This window comes from Mesoplodon densirostris, chromosome 5 (assembly GCF_025265405.1).
Source record: "Mesoplodon densirostris isolate mMesDen1 chromosome 5, mMesDen1 primary haplotype, whole genome shotgun sequence".
NCBI lineage: Eukaryota > Metazoa > Chordata > Mammalia > Artiodactyla > Ziphiidae > Mesoplodon > Mesoplodon densirostris.
The window spans coordinates 42,470,647-42,491,675 of record NC_082665.1 but is presented as its reverse complement, the minus strand read 5'-3'; the positions used below and the strand labels follow the sequence as shown (position 1 = coordinate 42,491,675).

The 21,029-nt window shown below is 33.4% G+C and overlaps 1 protein-coding gene across 2 annotated transcripts in view; it reads right to left on the bottom strand.

The window, feature by feature from the left end:
- EPHA3 (EPH receptor A3) overlaps positions 1-21,029 on the bottom strand; it is a 373,968-nt gene that overhangs the window by 27,385 nt on the left and 325,554 nt on the right. For both annotated transcript variants that reach the window (XM_060099806.1, XM_060099807.1), the window contains exons 12-13: positions 16,065-16,126; positions 14,174-14,383 (exon numbers count right to left, since the gene is read on the bottom strand). In XM_060099806.1, coding sequence (XP_059955789.1) covers positions 14,174-14,383; positions 16,065-16,126 — 272 coding nt within the window. The remainder of the gene's footprint in view (positions 1-14,173; positions 14,384-16,064; positions 16,127-21,029) is intronic.

Here is a 21,029-nt window from a genome sequence, read left to right as displayed (position 1 = left end):
TTCACTCTGTATGACAGACTCTAGGCCCATCCACCTCACTACAAATAACTCAATTTCATTCCTTTTTATGGCTGAGTAATACTCCATTGTATATATGTGCCACATCTCCTTTATCCATTCATCTCATCCAGGTTTTTAATCTAAGCTTCCCTCTGGCTCCTCACTGTATCAAATCTTGAGTTGCCGCCCTTATAGGAAAGCATAAGGAAGGGGGAGATTTTGATTTTTTTCCCATTTTATTCCAAACATGTTATTCTGAACACATAATAAATGAATAAGTGGCATTTAACCAGCTCAACAACTAAGCCAGTTTGCAAAATTAAATGTTTCCTTACCTAGAAATTTCCATTGATCAACTTTTTAGCATATTAGTCCTTTTCTTAGTGGCTGGGCTCTGTTCCAGGTCACTGTTTTGTGAGTTCATATACTTAAAAGTAAATATACTTATTTTAATTACAAGAAGAAAATTCTTAATTTATATTTTCCGATATGATATCCATACAACTCATTCTAAATGAACAACTGGGGCTAATTTGAACTCATTATTTAAAAGAAAGTGTAAATGAACAAGTATTGTTTGCCTTTACTCAATACTGTTATTGGAATCCCTAGGTAATTAGCTTTTAACCCTAGAATTTTAACCCTGGAACATTTAGCTTTCTCATTAGACGACTTTCATTATCTGCTTCCACGTGTTTTAGACTGATTGGTTTTGCTCTGAGAATGAAATGATAATCATATTCAAGACTCTCCTACTGCCCCTAGCCAGACATCTTGTAAATGGCACCATCCATCACTGGATGAGGAAGAGAATAAAGATGACTGAGGATTATTCATTATTATTTAGGGATTTTTTTGTCTTTGTCAATAGATTTATAATATACATAAAGCAACAAATAAAGTGTCTAATCTTTAATAGAGTACTCAATAAATGTTTTGCCCTTTCTTCCATTCCAATTCCCTTCAAATAGTTAGCACACTTTTACTATTCATGTAAAGAACTTATTAAATGAAGATATAAGGGAAAGCTCATTACCAACTACAAAGTATTATTCAAATTTATTATTCGTTGTTAAACATACATCAGAGTAAGAAGAGTTTTATATATTTTTTTTACTTTTTCCATGATCAGTAAACAACCAGTCACTCTGGTTCAAATGAGAGAAAAATAAACCAACATATTCGTAGTACATGCTTAATTCGAAATCAAACTATAGGAGAGATTCCGAGCTCATAATATTATTATAGAGTTTGAGGCAGGGTGAGTGTACCTATTATCACAGACTCTTTAAATTCAACATTGTAGTTTCAAATTCTTTATATTGAAACTAGTAAAATAAATTCGAGCAGTAGCTTTTGTCCTATGCACTGCCATAAATAAAATAAGTGTGCCCAAACTATCATTTGAAATCATAAGGCTATGAGAGGCTGAATACCACCAAAAATTTAATAAATATTTTAAATCTATGCACATGAATATTACTCCATTCCTTTGTAGGATGAGGCTAAGTAAAATGTTAAAACGTAAAAATAATTATGCATAAGTAATACTCACATGCTGGCTGAAAATATGTGACATTATTTATCTGCTAGGTGAATGTCTATTCATGAGCTTACACCCATGACATTTTAATAAATGCAATCAAAATATCAAAAGTAAAGAGATCTCATTTAATATTTAAATCTTTGAGTGGAAAAGAATGATAAATTTCAAGTATTATATCAAAAACAAATGAGAATAAAATTTAACAAGAATAAAAGGTGTACTATTTGTTACATTATGTTTGCTATCCCAAAGTTCAACATTCTAGTAGACTTGTTGGCAGATGGCTAGTCTGTTGCATAATTTTTCACAAATGGCAATGTATTCCACATTATCCCCTACAACTTGCAGTCCAGTGTGGACAGGAGAAATTATAAGTACCTGAGAGAGATACTTGATCCCCACTCTCTCATTCTTTCCACATTCTATACATGTTGGGTAACTTTAGAACAAGGTCTCTATATAGTAACACTATTGACATTTTACACCAGATTAATTCTTTGCTGTAGGGGCTGTCCTGTGTATTGCAGTATGTTTACTAGCATCCTTGGTCTCTACCCACTAGATTACATCAGCATACTTCCAATTGTGACAGCCAAAATATCTCCAGATAGTATCAAATATCCCCTAGGGAGCAAAATCATCCTTGTTCGAGAACTACAGATCAGCAAGGGAAAATGATTCAAAGAGGTCCAAGGTTTAACTGGATTTTATGTAGACTAAGTGGAATTCTTTCTTTATTTTAACCATTAACACACTTACTATGGATATTTTCATTCCTGCTCTAGTCTAAAAAAGGGCCAAGTTCATTAGAGCTAATCTTCTGATATGTGGATTTTGGTAAATATAATAGTACATCTTTGAGATTTTTCACTCTATTTTTTGTTTTCTTTTCTTTTCTTCTTTCTTTCTTGCTTCCTCCCTTTAATTTTTTTGAAACAGGGATAATTTTCTATTGCTAGGAAAACTTAAATGAAGCATCAATTTCTTTATTAGATGGAAGCATCAATAACCAAAATTTTTGGTAAGAAATAGGTTTTTCCTACAAGAGAAAATGCTATCTACGGCTACAAAACATAAATATCATTGACATAGTGAGACACTGGATAAGAGACCTAGAGGGCTCAATTTGGTTCTGAAATAAGGGAGAAAGAAGAAGCTGGGGTGCATAAATTTTAATTTAGTCACACTTCACAATAACTCTCTCTGCCTTCAAGCTGAGCATCTGTGGATCTGAGACTATCAAAATAAAATAAATTGAATATACAAGAGTCTGACTCATTAAATTTCCTACAAGTAATGTATTGCAGAATTTATTTATACTTCTGCTTCTGATTGGACCACAAAAATTCCTCTTCCTTCCCCACCTCCCACCCAAACAAATTTAAGCCAATGTTACCTGACTTATATTTTCTTCTTCTTTTTCACATCCAGAAATTGCTTTTTCAGTTTATACGTGTAGGGGGCATTTTAAAATTTTAGATGTTTTCCAAAAAACTGCCAAACATATCCTTCAATGAGCTATCCAAAAATTTGGATTTGATGAGACAAATGGTGTCATTTGGTATACTGCCTTCTTGCCATAGTAAAACTATCCTAATACAACTGTTATTAATGAGCTAAAACTTTGAAAATCAGTTGGCAATTGAAGTTTTGGTTGGTAAAATGCTCCTAGGCGTTCAGAAAAGTAAAGCGCCAGATACTTACTCTAAAAATAATTTATAAAAATGTGGTTTTCTTTTTTTTTTTTTTCGCGGTACGCAGGTCTCTCACTGTTGTGGCCTCTCCCGCTGCGGAGCACAGGCTCCGGACGCACAGGTTCAGCGGCCATGGCTCACGGGCCCAGCCGCTCCGTGGCATGTGGGATCCTCCTGGACTGGGGCACAAACCCGCGTCCCCTGCATAGGCAGGCGGACTCTCAACCACTGCGCCACCAGGGAAGCCCGAAGATGTGTTTTTTACAATATTTTAACAGATCATAAAATGAAGCATTTACTTAAGGTGGTCTCTATGTCTGTATGTAAGCTCCCCAGACATTTACATATTTGAGAAAAGTCTCCAGTTGCCTGGAGCAAGCCCAGATTCACAGCATATGGAGTGTTTCTAAAACTTCAATTGCAGAGGGACCTCCAGTTCAAACTCAACAGAATCAGAAGCTAATGCTTGTTCCCCATATTTGCAATGCCAAACCCAGAGCCAGTTCCTCCCAGTGCTGATGTCACATCTATGACAGTCAGTAATTGGGGGTGCAGGGGGATTTACGGTCACATGTTCCATTTGGATTCTTAAGTTTAGTAGGAATTAGGAGTTGTCATTTCTAGGGTTAGCTTTGACTGTGTTATCTATTTTTTGCCAAGTTTCTTAGCCTCTCTGTGCAGATATCTTATCATTCATAAACTGAGGGTCATGGGAAATATAAAACTTGATTTTCTGTTCAGTTTCATCTATCTCTAACAGCTGTGCTAACTTATAAACATTTGCTCTTTCAACTTTCTATCTTAAACCTACAGAAATATCAAGGATGCTGACATTTTTAATGTCAATTATTTTGGCTCTTGTTTAATCCAAAGATGATCCTAACTTTGGACTAAACAGCATATCTATTGGCTGTAATATCTGGATTTACTTCCATAGAATTCTTACAGAAAAGTTAAAGGAGAATAAAATGGCACAAGTAAAGATACTAGGGATTCTCTGGGCAGAGGCATTATGTAATTGTTAAACTCTAATCCAGGAGTAAAGTAGTACAAAACCTTGTTCACTTTGTCCAGAAACAGCAGTTAGAGTAGGAATCACAAAGTAAACATGTTCTTAGAAGATCCTGCAATTCAGTTCTCTAAACTTAATGAATTTAGACAGTTTAAATGAGACATTTGGCTAAAAGCCCTGAATTTTTCAGGTGCTTAACTGAAGTCAGCTCATTCGCTGTGGGTTAGGGGGCTTCAAGTCTTGAGTTCTAAAGAAAAGGAGTGTAATTGCTGAAACCTCTGGACATTGAGCCCTAGTATCTTATGTCTGCCCCAATTTTTCTCTGATTATGTACACAAATCTCTCCTTACTGATTTAGGAAATGCTTTGCTGATCCATATTTCACATTGCCTGCCTGTGAGCTCTGTCAGGTCATAGTTAGAGTGACAAAGGACTTCGGAGAGTTTATCTTAGTAAACCCAGAGTAATTGAGTGTTTAACCTGGAAGCACATATTGGCTTCTCAGGTTAGAAGTGGAACTATAGAGATAAATCATTTGACTAAAGGATTTAGGATCTATCGTCAGGAAGTAAACTTCGTTCACTGCAGACAACAGTAGACAACAAGGTGAAGGGCAATCCAAGAAGACTCCCAGGGGAAGCATCTGTTCTAATCCCCAGTAGTTCAAATCTAAAAGCCATTGAGAGAATTGTTCCAGCAGATGTCAACTGCCACAAGAGATCAGAGACAGATGATCTCTCAGGTAGCAAAAGTCAATACTTTGAACTTTTGAAATTTTTCAACATTCCGTGAGATACTTAAGAATTTCTTAAAAGTCTTCACCTTGTAATCTAAGTAACTCTATGGCTATCCAGGAAATAAAATACAAATAAATTTTCTGTTACTTTCAGAGTCAAATAATACAATATAAAATTAGGTCGTCTTATGTATAATGTATATCTTCAACAAAAACAATGAAAAAATTTAGGGATAAGACTAAACATACAGCCTAATATGGGTACAGCTCTTTTCAAAGTTCAAAGAGATTTTAAATGTTAAACCTTGTGTTTTACATATACTGAATTCCTACTCTATTTTTTAAAGGTTTCAGAAATTCATTTGAAAGTGAATTTTTAACACTCTGAACACAAGTTTCCAAAAAAGCCATATAGATAAGTAAATAAGTCAGAAAGACCTATCCAATATAGAAGGAATACTATATATTTACAATAAAAATAATGAAACAGAAGTATTAGACACATTCTAGTGATTAAGCAAAAAAGTGCATAACTTGGGTAGGCTTTGTTTTATTAATATTGATAACTGAAGAATTAGGAAAGATGACATGATAGTTTGAGAATCTCATAAATATCTGCTGAGACAATTCTGACTAGACATCATGGCAATGGCTTCCTTATATGTCTATGTTGGGTAAAAATTGCTTGAAATACGGGGGCAGTTCCAGAGCAATGGCTAGCAAATGAAAGGGAAAATATCATGGGAGTGGGCCTGAACCATGACATGTAAAACTATTGTTGAAAAAGGGTCATAGGACAGGAATGAATCAATTAGCCATTCCAGGCATCAAGTGGTAAGACTGGTTTGGGAAATAATGACTGCTGTCTCTCCCAGTGCTGGAGCAGCTGGGGCTGGTCAGTGGCTTCAGGGTACATGGGAAAAGCTTCAGGCAATGTGTCATCACAAATTTGAAATGTGGGATATTCACAAGTCAACTGGAAATAATTTTAGTAAGTGATTTTTACTAAACTTCCAGGGCTCAACACTACAAACTGGACCAGTCACTATTTGCTTGTTTTTCAGTCTGAGTTATATCATTAATCTGACTACTTAACTTGTCTTCTTGCAAAGTGAGCCTGCTAGAATAAGAGAAATTATTAAAATTATTCCATTGGATTGAAAAATAATTAAAGCAAATGAATCTGGCCTATTAACCTCAATATTTACATTATTTTCTCCTTCACTCTCACTAATTCTCTGTTCTAATGTCATTTTATCAGAGAAACTCTCTCTGATCGTCCTATCTACAGTAGCATCTCCCTTACACTGTCCACATTCCTCATCTTATTTCTCTGTCTTGCTATATCTTCACCTCTTTGTTTATTATGTGAAATACCACACTAGAATGTAAGCTCATGGAGTCAGGGCTTTGTTTTTACCTCTGTGTCCTCAGGTCTTAGAAGAGTGCCTAGTATATTGTAGGGACTCAAGTATTTGTTGAATGAATGAATGAATGAATGATGCACTGCAGAGAAAACTGTTCCTGCTAGAGACTGTGTAATATATTTACATAGAACTTCCTCACTTGTGTGTATCACTCCAAAATTATAGTTGTGATTTTCTCCACATAAATCTGGATGGATTATTTTCACATGTTGAAATGTTCGTGCTATCCATCTCTCTGAAATGGGTGGCTAGAAAGTATTTGATCCCTCATTAAACTTTGATGCACCATTAGCTGAGATTATAAAATCTTCTAGAGTTTTCTGATTTGGGGAAATATAGCTTTACTTTGTGAAGCTACATAAGACAAAAGCTATGTACTGATCCTAAGAGACTAGAAAATGTTGACATTATTTATTTTGGGTCCAAGCTTAAAATACATTACTATATGAAGGCCACTGATTAGATATTTATTTATTGCTTTTTTATTCATGTGTAAATTACATATGACATATAGTACTTATCAAAATACTATTATTCTCTTTTTATATCACACAAGTTTTTGGTATGCATAGTTTTTAGTCCTTGAGAATTCTACAGAACTAAGGCCTCTGTTTTCTAACATTTATATTCTTCAAGTGGAGTTATCCTGAACCAGAGTATTCAGCCACTTAGCTTTTAATCACTTGCTTTAGCCCCCTTTTTTTTTCTTGCCTTGCAAATGAAATTAGACAAGACAAAGCAGTAGTAGAATATTTATGGCATCAACTTGGCAGACTCACAGAGAAAAAAAATAGAATAAGTTATTATGTAAAATAAGATTTCTTTTTCCTATTACTTAACACATAATGCCTGTAATAACTTTTCATTTGGTTTTATCTTCTAAAAATTAAATAGGTGTTAATTGGCCATAGGGCAATGTGACACAAGACAGAACTTTTTTCATTCAATATAAAAATCCACCTGGCAATTACTCAGTATGCATCTCCATAACAGAAATAAAAATACTAATAATGAAGAATGTAACCAAGAACACATCATTTGGTTTTCTTAAATTTCCCAGATCAGTTTATGTGGTAGTTATACCCCTAAAGTGAATTTGGGGACTTGAGAACAGGATTGACTTTACATGACACAGCATATAAATTAGATAAAAGTCTATATTTTCTTTAACTTGATCCTGTTTAAAACAGAAAATTGACCACTATCATCTTGGAATTTTGGATTCCATCTATTTCAACATACAAACATAATATATGTATTCATACACACATAAAAATGTTAACTTATTAAAAGTGGAATTTCATAAGAAAAAGATTGAAAAATTATTCAGTAGAAAACAGTTCTCACTAATAATACCATGCTTCTGATATTATAAAATAGAGCAAATCAGCAGTTCAGTCCAAAATAATGGGAAACATGCCATAATTATACTATGAAATTCACATGATGTATAACTAAAAAGAGGTAATCCATTTTTTTGTTTGTTTTTCTCAACAACAAAAATTCTCTGATGTTTTAAATTTGCAGAGCTAAATGCTCCAGTAATATCCGTCCCAAGTAAAATTCAGGGCCTTTTATGATGGTTTGCAACCTTAGGTATGCAGCCGCAGGTATGCTTTCAAGACCTTTCTTCAAAACATTTTATATCACATAATACTATATCATAAGTCAGATTTTATATCATCTAATAACTACTCAAATATTTATTTAGTTTTTAAGATGTTATTTTCCTCATAAAGTATCTATAACTGGTTCTCAAAGTGTTATCCAAGCATTTCTTAGTGTCCTCAAGAGCATTTCAGGGGGTCTGCAAGATTGAACTATTTTCATAGTAATACTAAAATTTTACACCTTTCTCATTCTCATCATCTCATGAATGTACAGTCGAATTTTCTAAAGGTTACAGGATGCATCATAATATTGTATAATAAAAAGTGTCAGTGTTTGGAATTTCTGTATAACTCAGTAGTGAGAAATCAAGAGAAATAACTAAAAGTGTGTATTGAAAATGAATTCCAATTTCCTACCCAATATTCTTATGGAAAACACAAAAAAGTGTATATTATTATCTCAGCTGACTCTTTCCTTTCAGGCATACTATTGAGGATATAAGGAAGGAAAACTCCGAGTACACTTAAGACAGTATCAAAAGCAGCAGGAGAAAATGTCTGATACATTGTTTTAAGTTGTAAGGCTAAGGGTTTTCTCAACTCCTCAGATGTCCCCTCCAGTTTAAGAATCTCTAAATACAGAATTAGTGGATATAATTTCTATTTCACTCTTCTACCCTGCCTGTCAACCACAGAGGTGTTTTAAAACTGAGAACAGCAGACACCCTACATTCATTCAGTGGCATGAATCAAATGTCTCTCATGATTTCTTAGTGCAATTACCCTCTATCTAAAGGCAATAACTTACAGAGGAGCAATCGGAAAAGTATAATGCATTGAGCCACTGAATGCTAATTTCTGAAATGTGTTAAGTGTGATTAAAGTAACATGACTGGTAAAGCAGATTAGCAAGAATGTGTCTATCCAAAAAGGACGCCTTGGCACACTATTTTAAATGGTGAACTTGTTTTTCTGAAATAACCATAATCATAGCATGCTAATTCAAATAAATAAGGCAGATGTCTAAGCTGAATAATCCTGGTTTTGGTTAGGAAAAAAAACAGACTTTACCACAATGTACTACTTTCCTTATTTATTAACTATAAGCTTATTGAAACCACAGATTTTATCTTAGTCAAGTCTGCTTCCCAAAATACTATATGCCTAAACGATTTTGAGTGATAGTATCATTTACAATCTAGTTTTAAAGATAATTTTGAAAGAGGAATTCCCCAAACATTTTGGACAATAGCAGTGTTCCTGCAGTAAGTACACATTCCCAAAAAGACAGCTTAGTATGACAACACTCATTTCATTGTTTCAGTGTCTTTGTTTAAAAAACAAAATAGAAGTCCTATTACTTTATAACCGTACCTCATATTTTAGGGTAAATTATAAAATTATTGTACCAAACAGGGCTTATTATGGGAAATTAAATCAAAGATGTCTAAATTATTCTAGAAATGCAGATGCAAATTACAGCTTCTCAGAAGGAAGTCAGGATTCCCACAGATATTTTGAGGAGTTCCAAGAAAATACAAGGATGAACACTGAAGAACTCTAATCAGCTATTTATTGGTAGTGAATGAGCCCGTTTTGTTAGTGTGGCTTTTAAGAATCTTCTGGGAATGAAGCATAAATGTAAAGATCCTATTGCACTTTTATTTCACAAAGGCTAAAGAGGAATTTTGACACATCAACATCATTCTACTAAGGTTGAAATAATCTTGTGGACCCCTTGGTCCTGACAAAGTAACAGTCAGTATAAATGAAGCTCTGAATAAATGAAGCTCAGAAAGTTAACTGTATACAGTCTCCAGAGAACAGATGATGTAGATTCGAATGAATCTTTCAAGTTTCTCCAAGAGAAATTGTTTCTTGGAGTATCCTAGTGCAAGAGTTCAGAAGTAACCTCCCCAAAATGTGCCACTGTGGCATATGAATTTTTTTGAGTCGAAGGCAATCAAGACCCTGCTCCTTCAAGAGAAGCTTCTGCCTCACCCTTAACTACCTAGAAGAATTTAAATTGGTGAGGGAGGGTCCTTTCCCAGAATGAGATTACCAGAGATAAATTTCATCTGAGTGGCCCATCTGTATGGCAGGGCAAACATCTAATTACCCAACATCTACTCTTCTTATCAACTTGTGAATTACTTTCCTCCCCTTTGAAGCCTCAGGCCCTCTTTCCCACTCCTTAACTCAAGATGGCATATATACCTCATTTTACATTTCTGTCTTTGACCCTCTCATATATGTGAGATTCCATGCATATGAATTAAATTTGCTTTTCTCCTGTTAATGTCTCATGTTGATTTGATTATTAGACTAGCTAAAAGAAGCTTTGAAGGGTAGAGGAAAATTCTTTCTCCCCAACACTAGAAATTAAGACTGGTATTGAGAACAAGGTTGCGATCATTTAAAGAACAGAGAGATTAGAACCTGAATGAATAACCGAAAAATAGAATATCTCAAATAAAGGCCTTTTTCCCCAAATACTTCCTATTAGACCTGGAAATATTTCTTGAGTAAGGTGATTTTTGTAGCAGGGATAATGCTAGCAAGAATAATTTTCATGGAGTGTGTTAACAGCTCAAATACTAGCAGAAGGTTATGAAGAATATCTTTAGAATGCAGAGTAGCACTAAGTAGAATAAAAAACATTCTCTTCCAGACAACAAATATTATATATTATCATCTGTTGCATATGTTGTCCCCTGGAGTAATAATTTAGTCATAAAAATGCTTGGCTGCAGAATGTTGGCTGACTAATTTTTCTGGTGATCAGAGAAGGAGCAATAAAAAGCACTATCAAGATACCCATATTTTGTAATTTTATCAAGTTTTCAGAGCTGTGTAGGAATAGTCACTGTTCTAAACTTAATTCAACTAGCTGCAAGGTATACAATTTTCTTAAAGTTCTCTTGCTCTTAATCTAATGAACTGTGTTCTTAAGAACAACAACATTTTTATGCAGAACACAGTTTCTAAAAATACTTAGATTCATGAACAAAGGTAATCTGCTATAGAGTATACCTGAAAACGGTAAATGCAAACAAGGGTAAAAGCCATTAGGAGAGTTCCAACTTCTAAATCAACACATCTAGGGATATATCTGAGACACAGAGTTTCTTTCTGTGTTTCTATCACTGTGGCTTTACTTGTAGATGAAACTCAGTCTTGCATATTGAGCTCTTTCTCAGAGTGAGATATAGTTGCCATGTGACAATCTTAGTGGCTGTTAATAGAGTTATTGAGGTTGATGACTTCTGAAAAGAATGAGAATTTTTGTTCACTTCTTTGTTTGTTTGTTTAATCAGGAATAAACTCTTAGAATTAAACAAGAAGAAAGCAGCAGAAGCTGACTGTCTTTTTAAAAAACTGCTCATTCTCTTGGCTAGTGAGAGTATAATGAAATGGCCTCATTTATATATTGCCACTAAAAATGAAAAGTGATAACAAACTATATGTAAAACAATTAAGCAATTCATGTACCAAAATCTTCACATATTTGTCCATACTTTGACTCACCAATTTTTATTTTTTTACATCTTTATTGGAGTATAATTGCTTTACAATGGTGTGTTAGTTTCTGCTTTATAACAAAGTGAATCAGTTATACATATACATGTTCCCATATCTCTTCCCTCTTGCATCTCCCTCCCTCCCACCCTCCCTATCCCACCCCTCTAGGTGGTCACAAAGCACCGAGCTGATCTCCCTGTGCTATGTGGCTGCTTCCCAGTAGCTATCTATTTTACATTTGGTAGTGTATATATGTCCATGCCACTCTCTCACTTTGTCACAGCTTACCCTTCCCCATCCCCATGTACTCAAGTTCATTCTCTAGTAGGTCTGTGTCTTTATTCCCGTCTTGCCCCTAGGTTCTTCATGACATTTTTTTTCTTAGATTCCATATATATGTGTTAGCATACGGTATTTGTCTTTCTCCTTCTGACTTACTTCACTCTGTATGACAGACTCTAGGTCCATCCACTCACTACAAATAACTCAATTTTGTTTCTTTTTATGGCTGAGTAATATTCCATTGTATATATGTGCCACATCTTCTTTATCCATTCATCCAATGATGGACACTTAGGTTTTTTCCATCTCCTGGCTATTGTAAATAGAGCTGAAATGAACATTTTGGTACATGACTCTTTTTGAATTATGGTTTTCTCAGGGTATATGCCCAGTAGTGGAATTGCTGGGTCATATGGTAGGTCTATTTGTAGTTTTTTAAGGAACCTCCATACTTTTCTTCATAGTGGCTGTACCAATTCACATTCCCACCAGCAGTGCAAGAGTGTTCCCTTTTCTCCACACCCTCTCCAGTAATTATTGTTTCTAGACTTTTTGATGATGGCCATTCTGACCAGTGACTCACCAATTTTCTAGAAATTTATCCTGAAGAGGTAATGATAGAAAGGCATGAATTATATATCAAGATGTACATCAAAGTATTGCTAATAATAGCAAAACATTAGAATTCTACCCAATTAATAGTACATTGGCTAAATAAATTATGTACATGAATAAAATGGAGTACTATACATTATTTAATAATACTGTAAAAGGAATATTTCATCATCCAGAAAATTCTATATTTTATATTTCATGTTAAAAAGGGCAGATTACAAAATGACACTGAGTTTATATATAAAGAAAATACTGGATTTATTAAGTGGAAATCATTTTTTATATCAGTATACATATTATGATCCTTTTGTCACTATATGCAGAATTGAAAATATTTTTTATATGAAAATGCTTAGAAAAATATTATGAAAAGATAAAATTAAAATGTTAAAACTGGTTATTTTTGAGTAGTGTCATTAGCCATGATTATCATATTTTTATTTTTAAAAATTTCTTCCATAAAAAAATTTCTCTAAAATAATAATATGTCCAAGAAATTTGCAAAAGAAATAAGAAGAAATAATCAAATGCATTTTGAATCAAAGGAATGCAAATTAACAGATAAAATTCCTCACAGTAAGTAAATATTAAAAATAATGATAATATCTAATTTTATTAAGAGTGTATTGAAATGTGCTTTTAAAGTAGGCAAAGACTCTTTAACACAGAAAATCTACTTTTAGGAATATATTATAGGGAAATCATCAGATTCAAACAATTATGAATGCAGATGTATCATATACACATTTGTAAAATATCTTGAAAAACAGATATAATAATAATTTGCCCACTAATTAGGATTTGGTTTAAAAAATGATACAACTAGAAAATAGAATATATTAAACAGCTAAAAGTAAAAACAAATATTATTTATTGACAGTGAAATATATTCAAGCGGTATATTGCTAAGAAGAGTAATGAAGTATACAATTTGCATTAAAAATAATCTAATTTTAGGGCTTCCCTGGTGGCGCAGTGGTTGAGAGTCCACCTGCCCATGCAAGGGACACGGGTTCGTGCCCTGGTCTGGGAGGATCCCACATGCCGCGGAGCGGCTGGGCCCGTGAGCCATGGCCGCTGAGCCTGCGCGTCCGGAGCCTGTGCTCCGCAGCGGGAGAGGCCACAACAGTGAGAGGCCCGTGTACCACCAAAAAAAAAAAAAAAAATCTAATTTTAATTATTTATTCATGCATATGTCTGTATATAGAGGTATGCAGAAAAAAATCTGGAAGAACTGACTCACAAAATTACAAATGTTCTGTGGGTGGCATAACTACGGATGACTTTTCTCCTTTATATTGCTTTGTTTTAAAATTTTTGTAATATAAACATGTGTTACTCATGTAAGCATTAATTTTAAAATGGTTTAAGATTATACATAGTTGGATGGGGGTACTAAGAATTTATCCAATCTTTTCTTAACAGTGGCTCAACCATGAGAAAAATATAGGTCAATAAGGCTTTAGACATGTTAGAACCTTGCTGCCTTTTTTGGGAGAATCATTGAATCAATGTATGGAATTTCAGAATTAATATCATTACTCACCTTATGGACAGTGACCATCTATTTTCCCAGAATAAGTAACAATATTTTACTTTTAAGGGATAAGTTTCATACGGGGGAAGATATAATTGACAAAGCATTTTGGGATGTGATTTCTATTTATTTGTCAGTCAACATAATACAAGTTGCTAAACAAAGATAAAAGAAAAAAAATGAGTTACTTACTCTTGTTGTGTAAGCAGCTTCTGGGTCATCTTCTAGAACACGTGAAAGTCCAAAATCAGAAACCTTACACACTAAATTACTGTTGATCAAGATGTTCCTAGCAGCAAGGTCTCGGTGAACGTAGCCCATGTCTGAGAGATACTTCATGCCAGATGCTATCCCTCGAAGCATCCCTACCAGCTGGATAACCGTAAACTGGGCATCGTGTTTCTGAGAAGTATTTCAAGTGTACAGTTAAGGTGTGTTTCTATTTCCTAAGATATATCTTGATTAAAATTTCACATACTGAATTGTAGAGTATATACATTCTAGTTTTAAGTACACCAGCCAGGACTAAATAGATGCAAGAGTAAAACAAAATAGTATAGTAGCTACATTACTTTGTAGCAAGAAGTAGCCTAATATTCTTTAACTTCAGGTTCAAAACTAGAACTTTGCTGGTCTTTTGATGAGACAAACCCCTTTTCAGAAACTTTAAGGTCATGAACAAAAAAATAAAATGGATCCTGTGGCTATTTTAGGTTTGTATTTATTGGTTTGATTGAATGCTTATTCTTTCTTCTTGTTTTCCTATATTTTATTAATTGCTTCAGGTATGGTAGATTTTAAATCTTTAATTATCATAATAGATAATTAGTTCAAAATTAGTCAAAAATATTTACTGAATATTTGTTGTTCTACCCAACCCTAAGTTATAGGTCACACAACTGAAAGCAATAGGAGATAAATTCAAATAGTCCTGGATTTAGAAAAGTTTCCAATCTACTCAGATTAAAATAGAAATATACAGTTTATATGACAGATAGATGATAGATGCATGCATACATACATAGTTATATAAAAAAATAAAATTTAATGTCTAGCAATATCTAAACAAAAAATAATTTTAGAGGAAAATTTATTACAATTTTAAAAGAATATTTATTATAATATTTTGAATTACCTGACTTGCAAAATGTTTAGTTTTGAAATATGTTTGTGAAAATAATTGTTACTGAAACCTTTATTCAGCTCATGAATATTCAAATAAAGAATATAATTTCTTATTCATAGAAAAATTAGTATTTTCCTCCATGATTATGAATTATACTATATATCTTATCTATCTATCTATCTATCTATCATCTATCTATCTATCTATCCCTATCTATATAATGCTGAAAGCACCTTGAGGATAGGGTCTGTGTTTGTTTTTTTATCCCTTGTTTGTAGTGACTGGTGATTGACAGTGTCTTTTTTTTCTGACAGTGTCTTGTACTCTGTAAATCTACTGAACTTCTTTGAATGTAACATTTGTTGATATTAGTAAAATATAAATTTTCTAAATGTAAACAACTGAAATTTATATGTAAATATATGTTATATGTGTATATATGTATGTATATATTATGATATATAAGTAATGATTTCTCTGGATTGAGAATACTTAGGCATTATAGTACATGCTTAGCTTGTGAGTGGACAGTACTATGTGAGAGATAGAAGGTCTTCTATCTTACAGTAGATGGAGGTTGCTTTAAATAAAGAAATGAATATTTCTGTCTTATATCAATGTTATTTATGTCTTACTTTAGAATCTTTAAATTTTTGTTTTAACCAATGTGAATTTTGTCTGAATAAAAAGGCTGAAGAAAATTGCACAAATTTGTTTTAAAAATATAAACCATTGACATTTGGATGTTACAAGATAAAAATGTAATTTTACAGCCTTCCTTTTGCTATTTAGTCCCAAAAAATTCAGTTTTCTTAAAACTTTGATTATCTAATTGTTTAGCATAATATTAGAGGTTGTCTCTATCATTTTCAGCAATTTATTCCACATTTATATATGTGTGCAGATAGATAAAGATAAGGTGGAGATATGTGAAAGTGTATAAAATCTTCTACTTACACGTAAGAAACTGTCCAAGGAACCATTCTCCATGTATTCTGTGACAATCATAACTGGTTTACCTAGGTATAGGTAAATAATAAATGTATAATCATCAGTAGAGTTCAACAAATATCATGCAATGAACATATATAATACATTTTGATACACCTAATGCATTAAAAAATATGAATTTTTCTCTGTCCTCCAAATTTTGCCAAATTACAATTAAAAAGAAAACTAGCTTTCAATAGAAAATAAAACTAAAAAAATAAAATCGAGAAAGATTGGTTTTCAGAAAAGGGCCTATAACCTATATGATATCTAAACTGGCGTTTTGGTATGGTTTTCCTTAAACAAAAAATATGCTTTTTTCTTCACTCTAATTGCATTTTAGCTGAACTACCAAATCAGATATTTCTGTCTTCAAGCCCAAGATAGAGTCATGAATTCCACAATCATTTACACTCTCTACAGATATATGCAGAGCTATATGCTAGATGTTTTCTCTTGTGCTGGTTAGTCAGAAGCAAGTAAATCAAAGTCCCTACCTTCATGGATCCTATATGTGAATTGGACAAAACAATTAAGACTAATAATTATAATCTGTATTCTATTAACACATTAAAATTATAAAATCCATGCTATGCTTAAAAGAAAATTAAAATTGCTCTTGGTAGTAACTTGTAATAACTTGAAATATGGGCCTTAAACATCATTAAACATTTTAACAAGCATTTAAATGTATTTGTACAGTACTTAGTGTGTGCAAGGTGCTGGTTTAATTATTTTACATATACTAACATTAATTATCATCATTTCCACTTTTTACATGAAAAAAACTGAAACATATAGAGGGTAATTAACATCACACAGCTAATAAGTATAAAGCCAGAAATTGCAACCCGAATATATTATGCTGTTACTTTTAGAAATGTACACTGAGGGAAACATTTAAAATAGGAAAAAGCATTAGACACAAAGACACAAAGGTGCTAAGTATACAGATACATAGATCTACAAATAAAATAAATCTTCAACTATAGGTAATAACTGAGGCAATTGTTGGGTGTCAATTCTACGCATCATTCCAAATTGAAAGAATGACTCTGAAGACTATAACACGTTCAGAAATTATTACAGTAAAATGTAACTCCAATTTCAAAGCCTACACATATTACCACAGCATAATTCACTTCCCTTATTGTTGTTATGATATTGTTTTAACTATAAATCTATCATTTTACAAAAAGAAAAAAAAACTCCCTTCTCTTCCAAGTCTAGAAGACCTGCATTAAGTCTTGACTAAGCATGAAAAACCTTGAGCACATAATAGATTTTTTTTTTTTTTTTTTTTTTTTTGCGGTACACGGGCTTCTCACTGTTGTGGCCTCTCCCATTGTGGAGCACAGGCTCCGGACGCGCAGGCTCAGCGGCCATGGCTCACGGGCCCAGCCACTCTGCGGCATGTGGGATCTTCCCGGCCCGGGGCATGAACCCGTGTCCCCTGCATCGGCAGGCAGACTCTCAACCACTGCGCCACCAGGGAAGCCCTCACATAATAGATTTTAAACAAACATCCATGTACATCTAACTGTAGAACAAACATGATTTTTTTCATGTGTACCTTCTACATCATGGTTTGTGTGCTATTCTGATGCCAGAAAATAGCTTTCTTTCCTTGTTTTTCCTTTCATCCTTGTTTTTCCTTTCCTTTCCTTAATTCATACTGGTTGTGAATTATGGCTTAGTACTGTGAACATTATATTGATGTTCACTATGCTTAGTATGTGAATATATACTAAGCTGTATGTCTTATTTATTTAGAGGTGAGGAAATTATTTAAATTCTGTAAAATTTCTTAGATTTTCATATATGTAGAAATAAATTGACACAGCAATTTATTGTCAACTGAGACACTGATTTAGTTATATATTTTGGGTAATATATCAAACATTATACATGCCTTGGTGTAATACTGGTGTAAAGCTTTTTAAACTTAATGTTAATAAAATTTTCCACACGTTCAAAAAATAATCTGATAATGTCTGAAAAGTCATTTTAGTCAAAACCTTGAGCCTCCAGACTTGCTTTATCAAAATTTTAATTAAGCTTTGATATAACAATATTCAGGAAAAAAGAGAAAATTCAACATTTCCTTGGAAACTTCTATTTCTCCTGAACTGGTAAATCAAATACCTAAGAACTGATCCCAGAGAACTAATCTGAAATGAAATGAATGAATAATCAAAGGAATGAAATCCTTCACATGCATGTTTTCCATACATCTCTATAAGTGTCTATGTTTCTTCCTTAATATAATTCTTGGAAGAATAACATGCTTGCAAAACTCAACACAGCCCTTGAATGTAGTTACAGATATATTGTTTCCCACAGTCAACTCTCAATTACAGTGGCCAATTACCGTGTTTGTATACTGCCCAGACCTTTGTTTATCACTCTTTTCCTTCTGGCTCTCAGCCTTATGACCATTTCATTTCTTGTTAGCATGTCTGGTAAAATGTTTGGCAAGGGAAATAAAAGTAGCTGAAAAATCAAACCAGTCAATTAAGCCAAAGCTCCATGACCATTCAGAAATCAGACCAGGCTGCATTTAGCTCTATAATTTAGGTATTTGTAAACACATCAGTTAAGATGGGCAAGTCTGAAAATGTGCTTTGTATTAAGTTCAAAGATTCATCAAACCCAAATATACAGACAAAAGTAAACAGAATCAAATATTCTACCTTGGAAAGCAGGATCTTCACTTATTTTTCCTTGTGATTTTGATTATGATAAACAGAGTTAAAGGAAAAGTGCAATAGTGGTGAGAACTAGTTCTAATATGTATTAAATGTAGTTGGTAATTATTTATAAAATACCAGATCATCTGCACATGATGCAATGTATTTCTATCAAAGTTTGCACATTCTTTCATGTGTATTTTGATTTAGAAATGACATTATCAGCTTCTTCAAGAACCTATATCATTCACTGCCCTCAGAGATCCTTAAATACATCTGAGTATATATATTAAAATCAATGAAATTTTTGTTGTTTGGCTGAAATGAAACTCCACCAAAAATCAGCATAACAAAATGTGCAGTGGAATTTTGCTTTTGTTCTTAAATTGATATATGAGTATAGATAAAATCATGATCTTTCATAATTAAAGGGTTAAAGGAAGCACATCAGTCTCTTACAATAAGTTCATTTCCCCAATGGCTCAGAGATATTTGCTAATCATTTTGTTTGCTGACAGAAAAATGTGATTCAAAATGTCTAAGAATTCCAAGTTCAGCACTATCTATTTCACCGCCTTCTTAATCACATATTCTATTTAAAAAAACAGCAGGATAATGTGATAAATATATAGCTATATATAGAAATTTTTATTGCAATTATCAAATAAATGTTGGTCTTAGATTAAAATAGTTTCATTCAAACATAAAATGTATGTATCAATGATTTAAATGTTATAAACTATTGAAATGTAATTCATTTCCAAAGGAAATGCTATTAATTCCTACTAACAGTAATTGTGTCTTACATAGTAAGTCTGTCTGTTTTTAAGACTTCTACACACTCCAACATGAGTGGGATTTATAAAATCAAAGTGTTTGACCTTAGCAGCCAGTACTCATTATTAGTATCATGTAATCAAATCAGGGTGGAAGCAAAAAAGTATAAGCAGGAGAAGGAAAATTGAAGAAAATAGACAAAATATGCCTTACTATTCTCAGGAAAGAAGATTTGAATCACTTTTGATTAGAAACTAGAAAATGTTTTGGTTATAGATTTCCATGTACTGTAACTAACTGCCTGATAGAAATACTGTAATGAACTGAATTAGAGTATTTTTCTGCAGGTTTCACATTAAATCATATAAACATACAGGACAATCTTTTCCAAATTCCATTTTAATCAGGACACAATTCATGTTAAGAATTATCCCTATTATATCCACTGGTCTATGAGTTAACCAGGGCAGGGACCAACTCTAGTTTGTCTGTAGTTCTAAATCCAGCTCCTAACACAGTGCCAGTTAGAATAGATCATACCATGTCTATTATTTCAGGCTAGCTAAGGATAGTCTCTCTCTTCAAAATCAGGCTAAGAAGTACTTTCTCCAACTCTTCCTTAACCAGCCATACTCTATTAATCTTAACACATTGAAAATTTTACATTAAGCTGACTTTAAAATTTTAAAATGTATTTATACTTAATTTGAAATGAAAATAATACTTTTTTTTTTTTTTTTTTTGCGGTATGCGGGCCTCTCACTGTTGTGGCCTCCCCCGTTGCGGAGCACAGGCTCCGGACGCGCAGGCTCCGGACGCGCAGGCTCAGCGGCCATGGCTCACGGGCCCAGCCGCTCCGCGGCATATGGGATCCTCCCAGACCGGGGCACGAACCCGTATCCCCTGCATCGGCAGGCGGACTCTCAACCACTTGCGCCACCAGGGAGGCCCGAAAATAATACTTTTAAGGAAAGGACAGGAACAATATTTCTACTCTCCCTTGTATTGTCTATTAAAAAATATGACATGGACTTGAGACAAGTGTTGAAGAAAAGCTTTAGAGAGAGGCAAACAAGAAATAGAAATAATTTGGCATTGTCACTAAAGAATGACAACTTATTCCAGTAATATTTCCTTATCATATGTGCTGACAATGCAAACAAATGATTAAGCTTTTGGTGTGCAGTGGACACTCACACCAATACAGAAGTGTTTTCAGTGTTAGAAATCCTCTTAATGGTCTGCCCATGCCTTTCCTCAACAGTACAAGGCTACAGTTAAGTTGCATTATTATTATTTTTTAATTTGTAGAAAATGATCCATCCCTAAATAACAACAAAAAGCACATCAGTCTCATCCTATATAATTCCTTCTTTTACACTAGGTGAAAAGTGACCAATGGAAAGTCTTCTTGGATGGAGTCTGAACATCTTTTGACTAATGGTGTGATGGCAGAAATATCAAA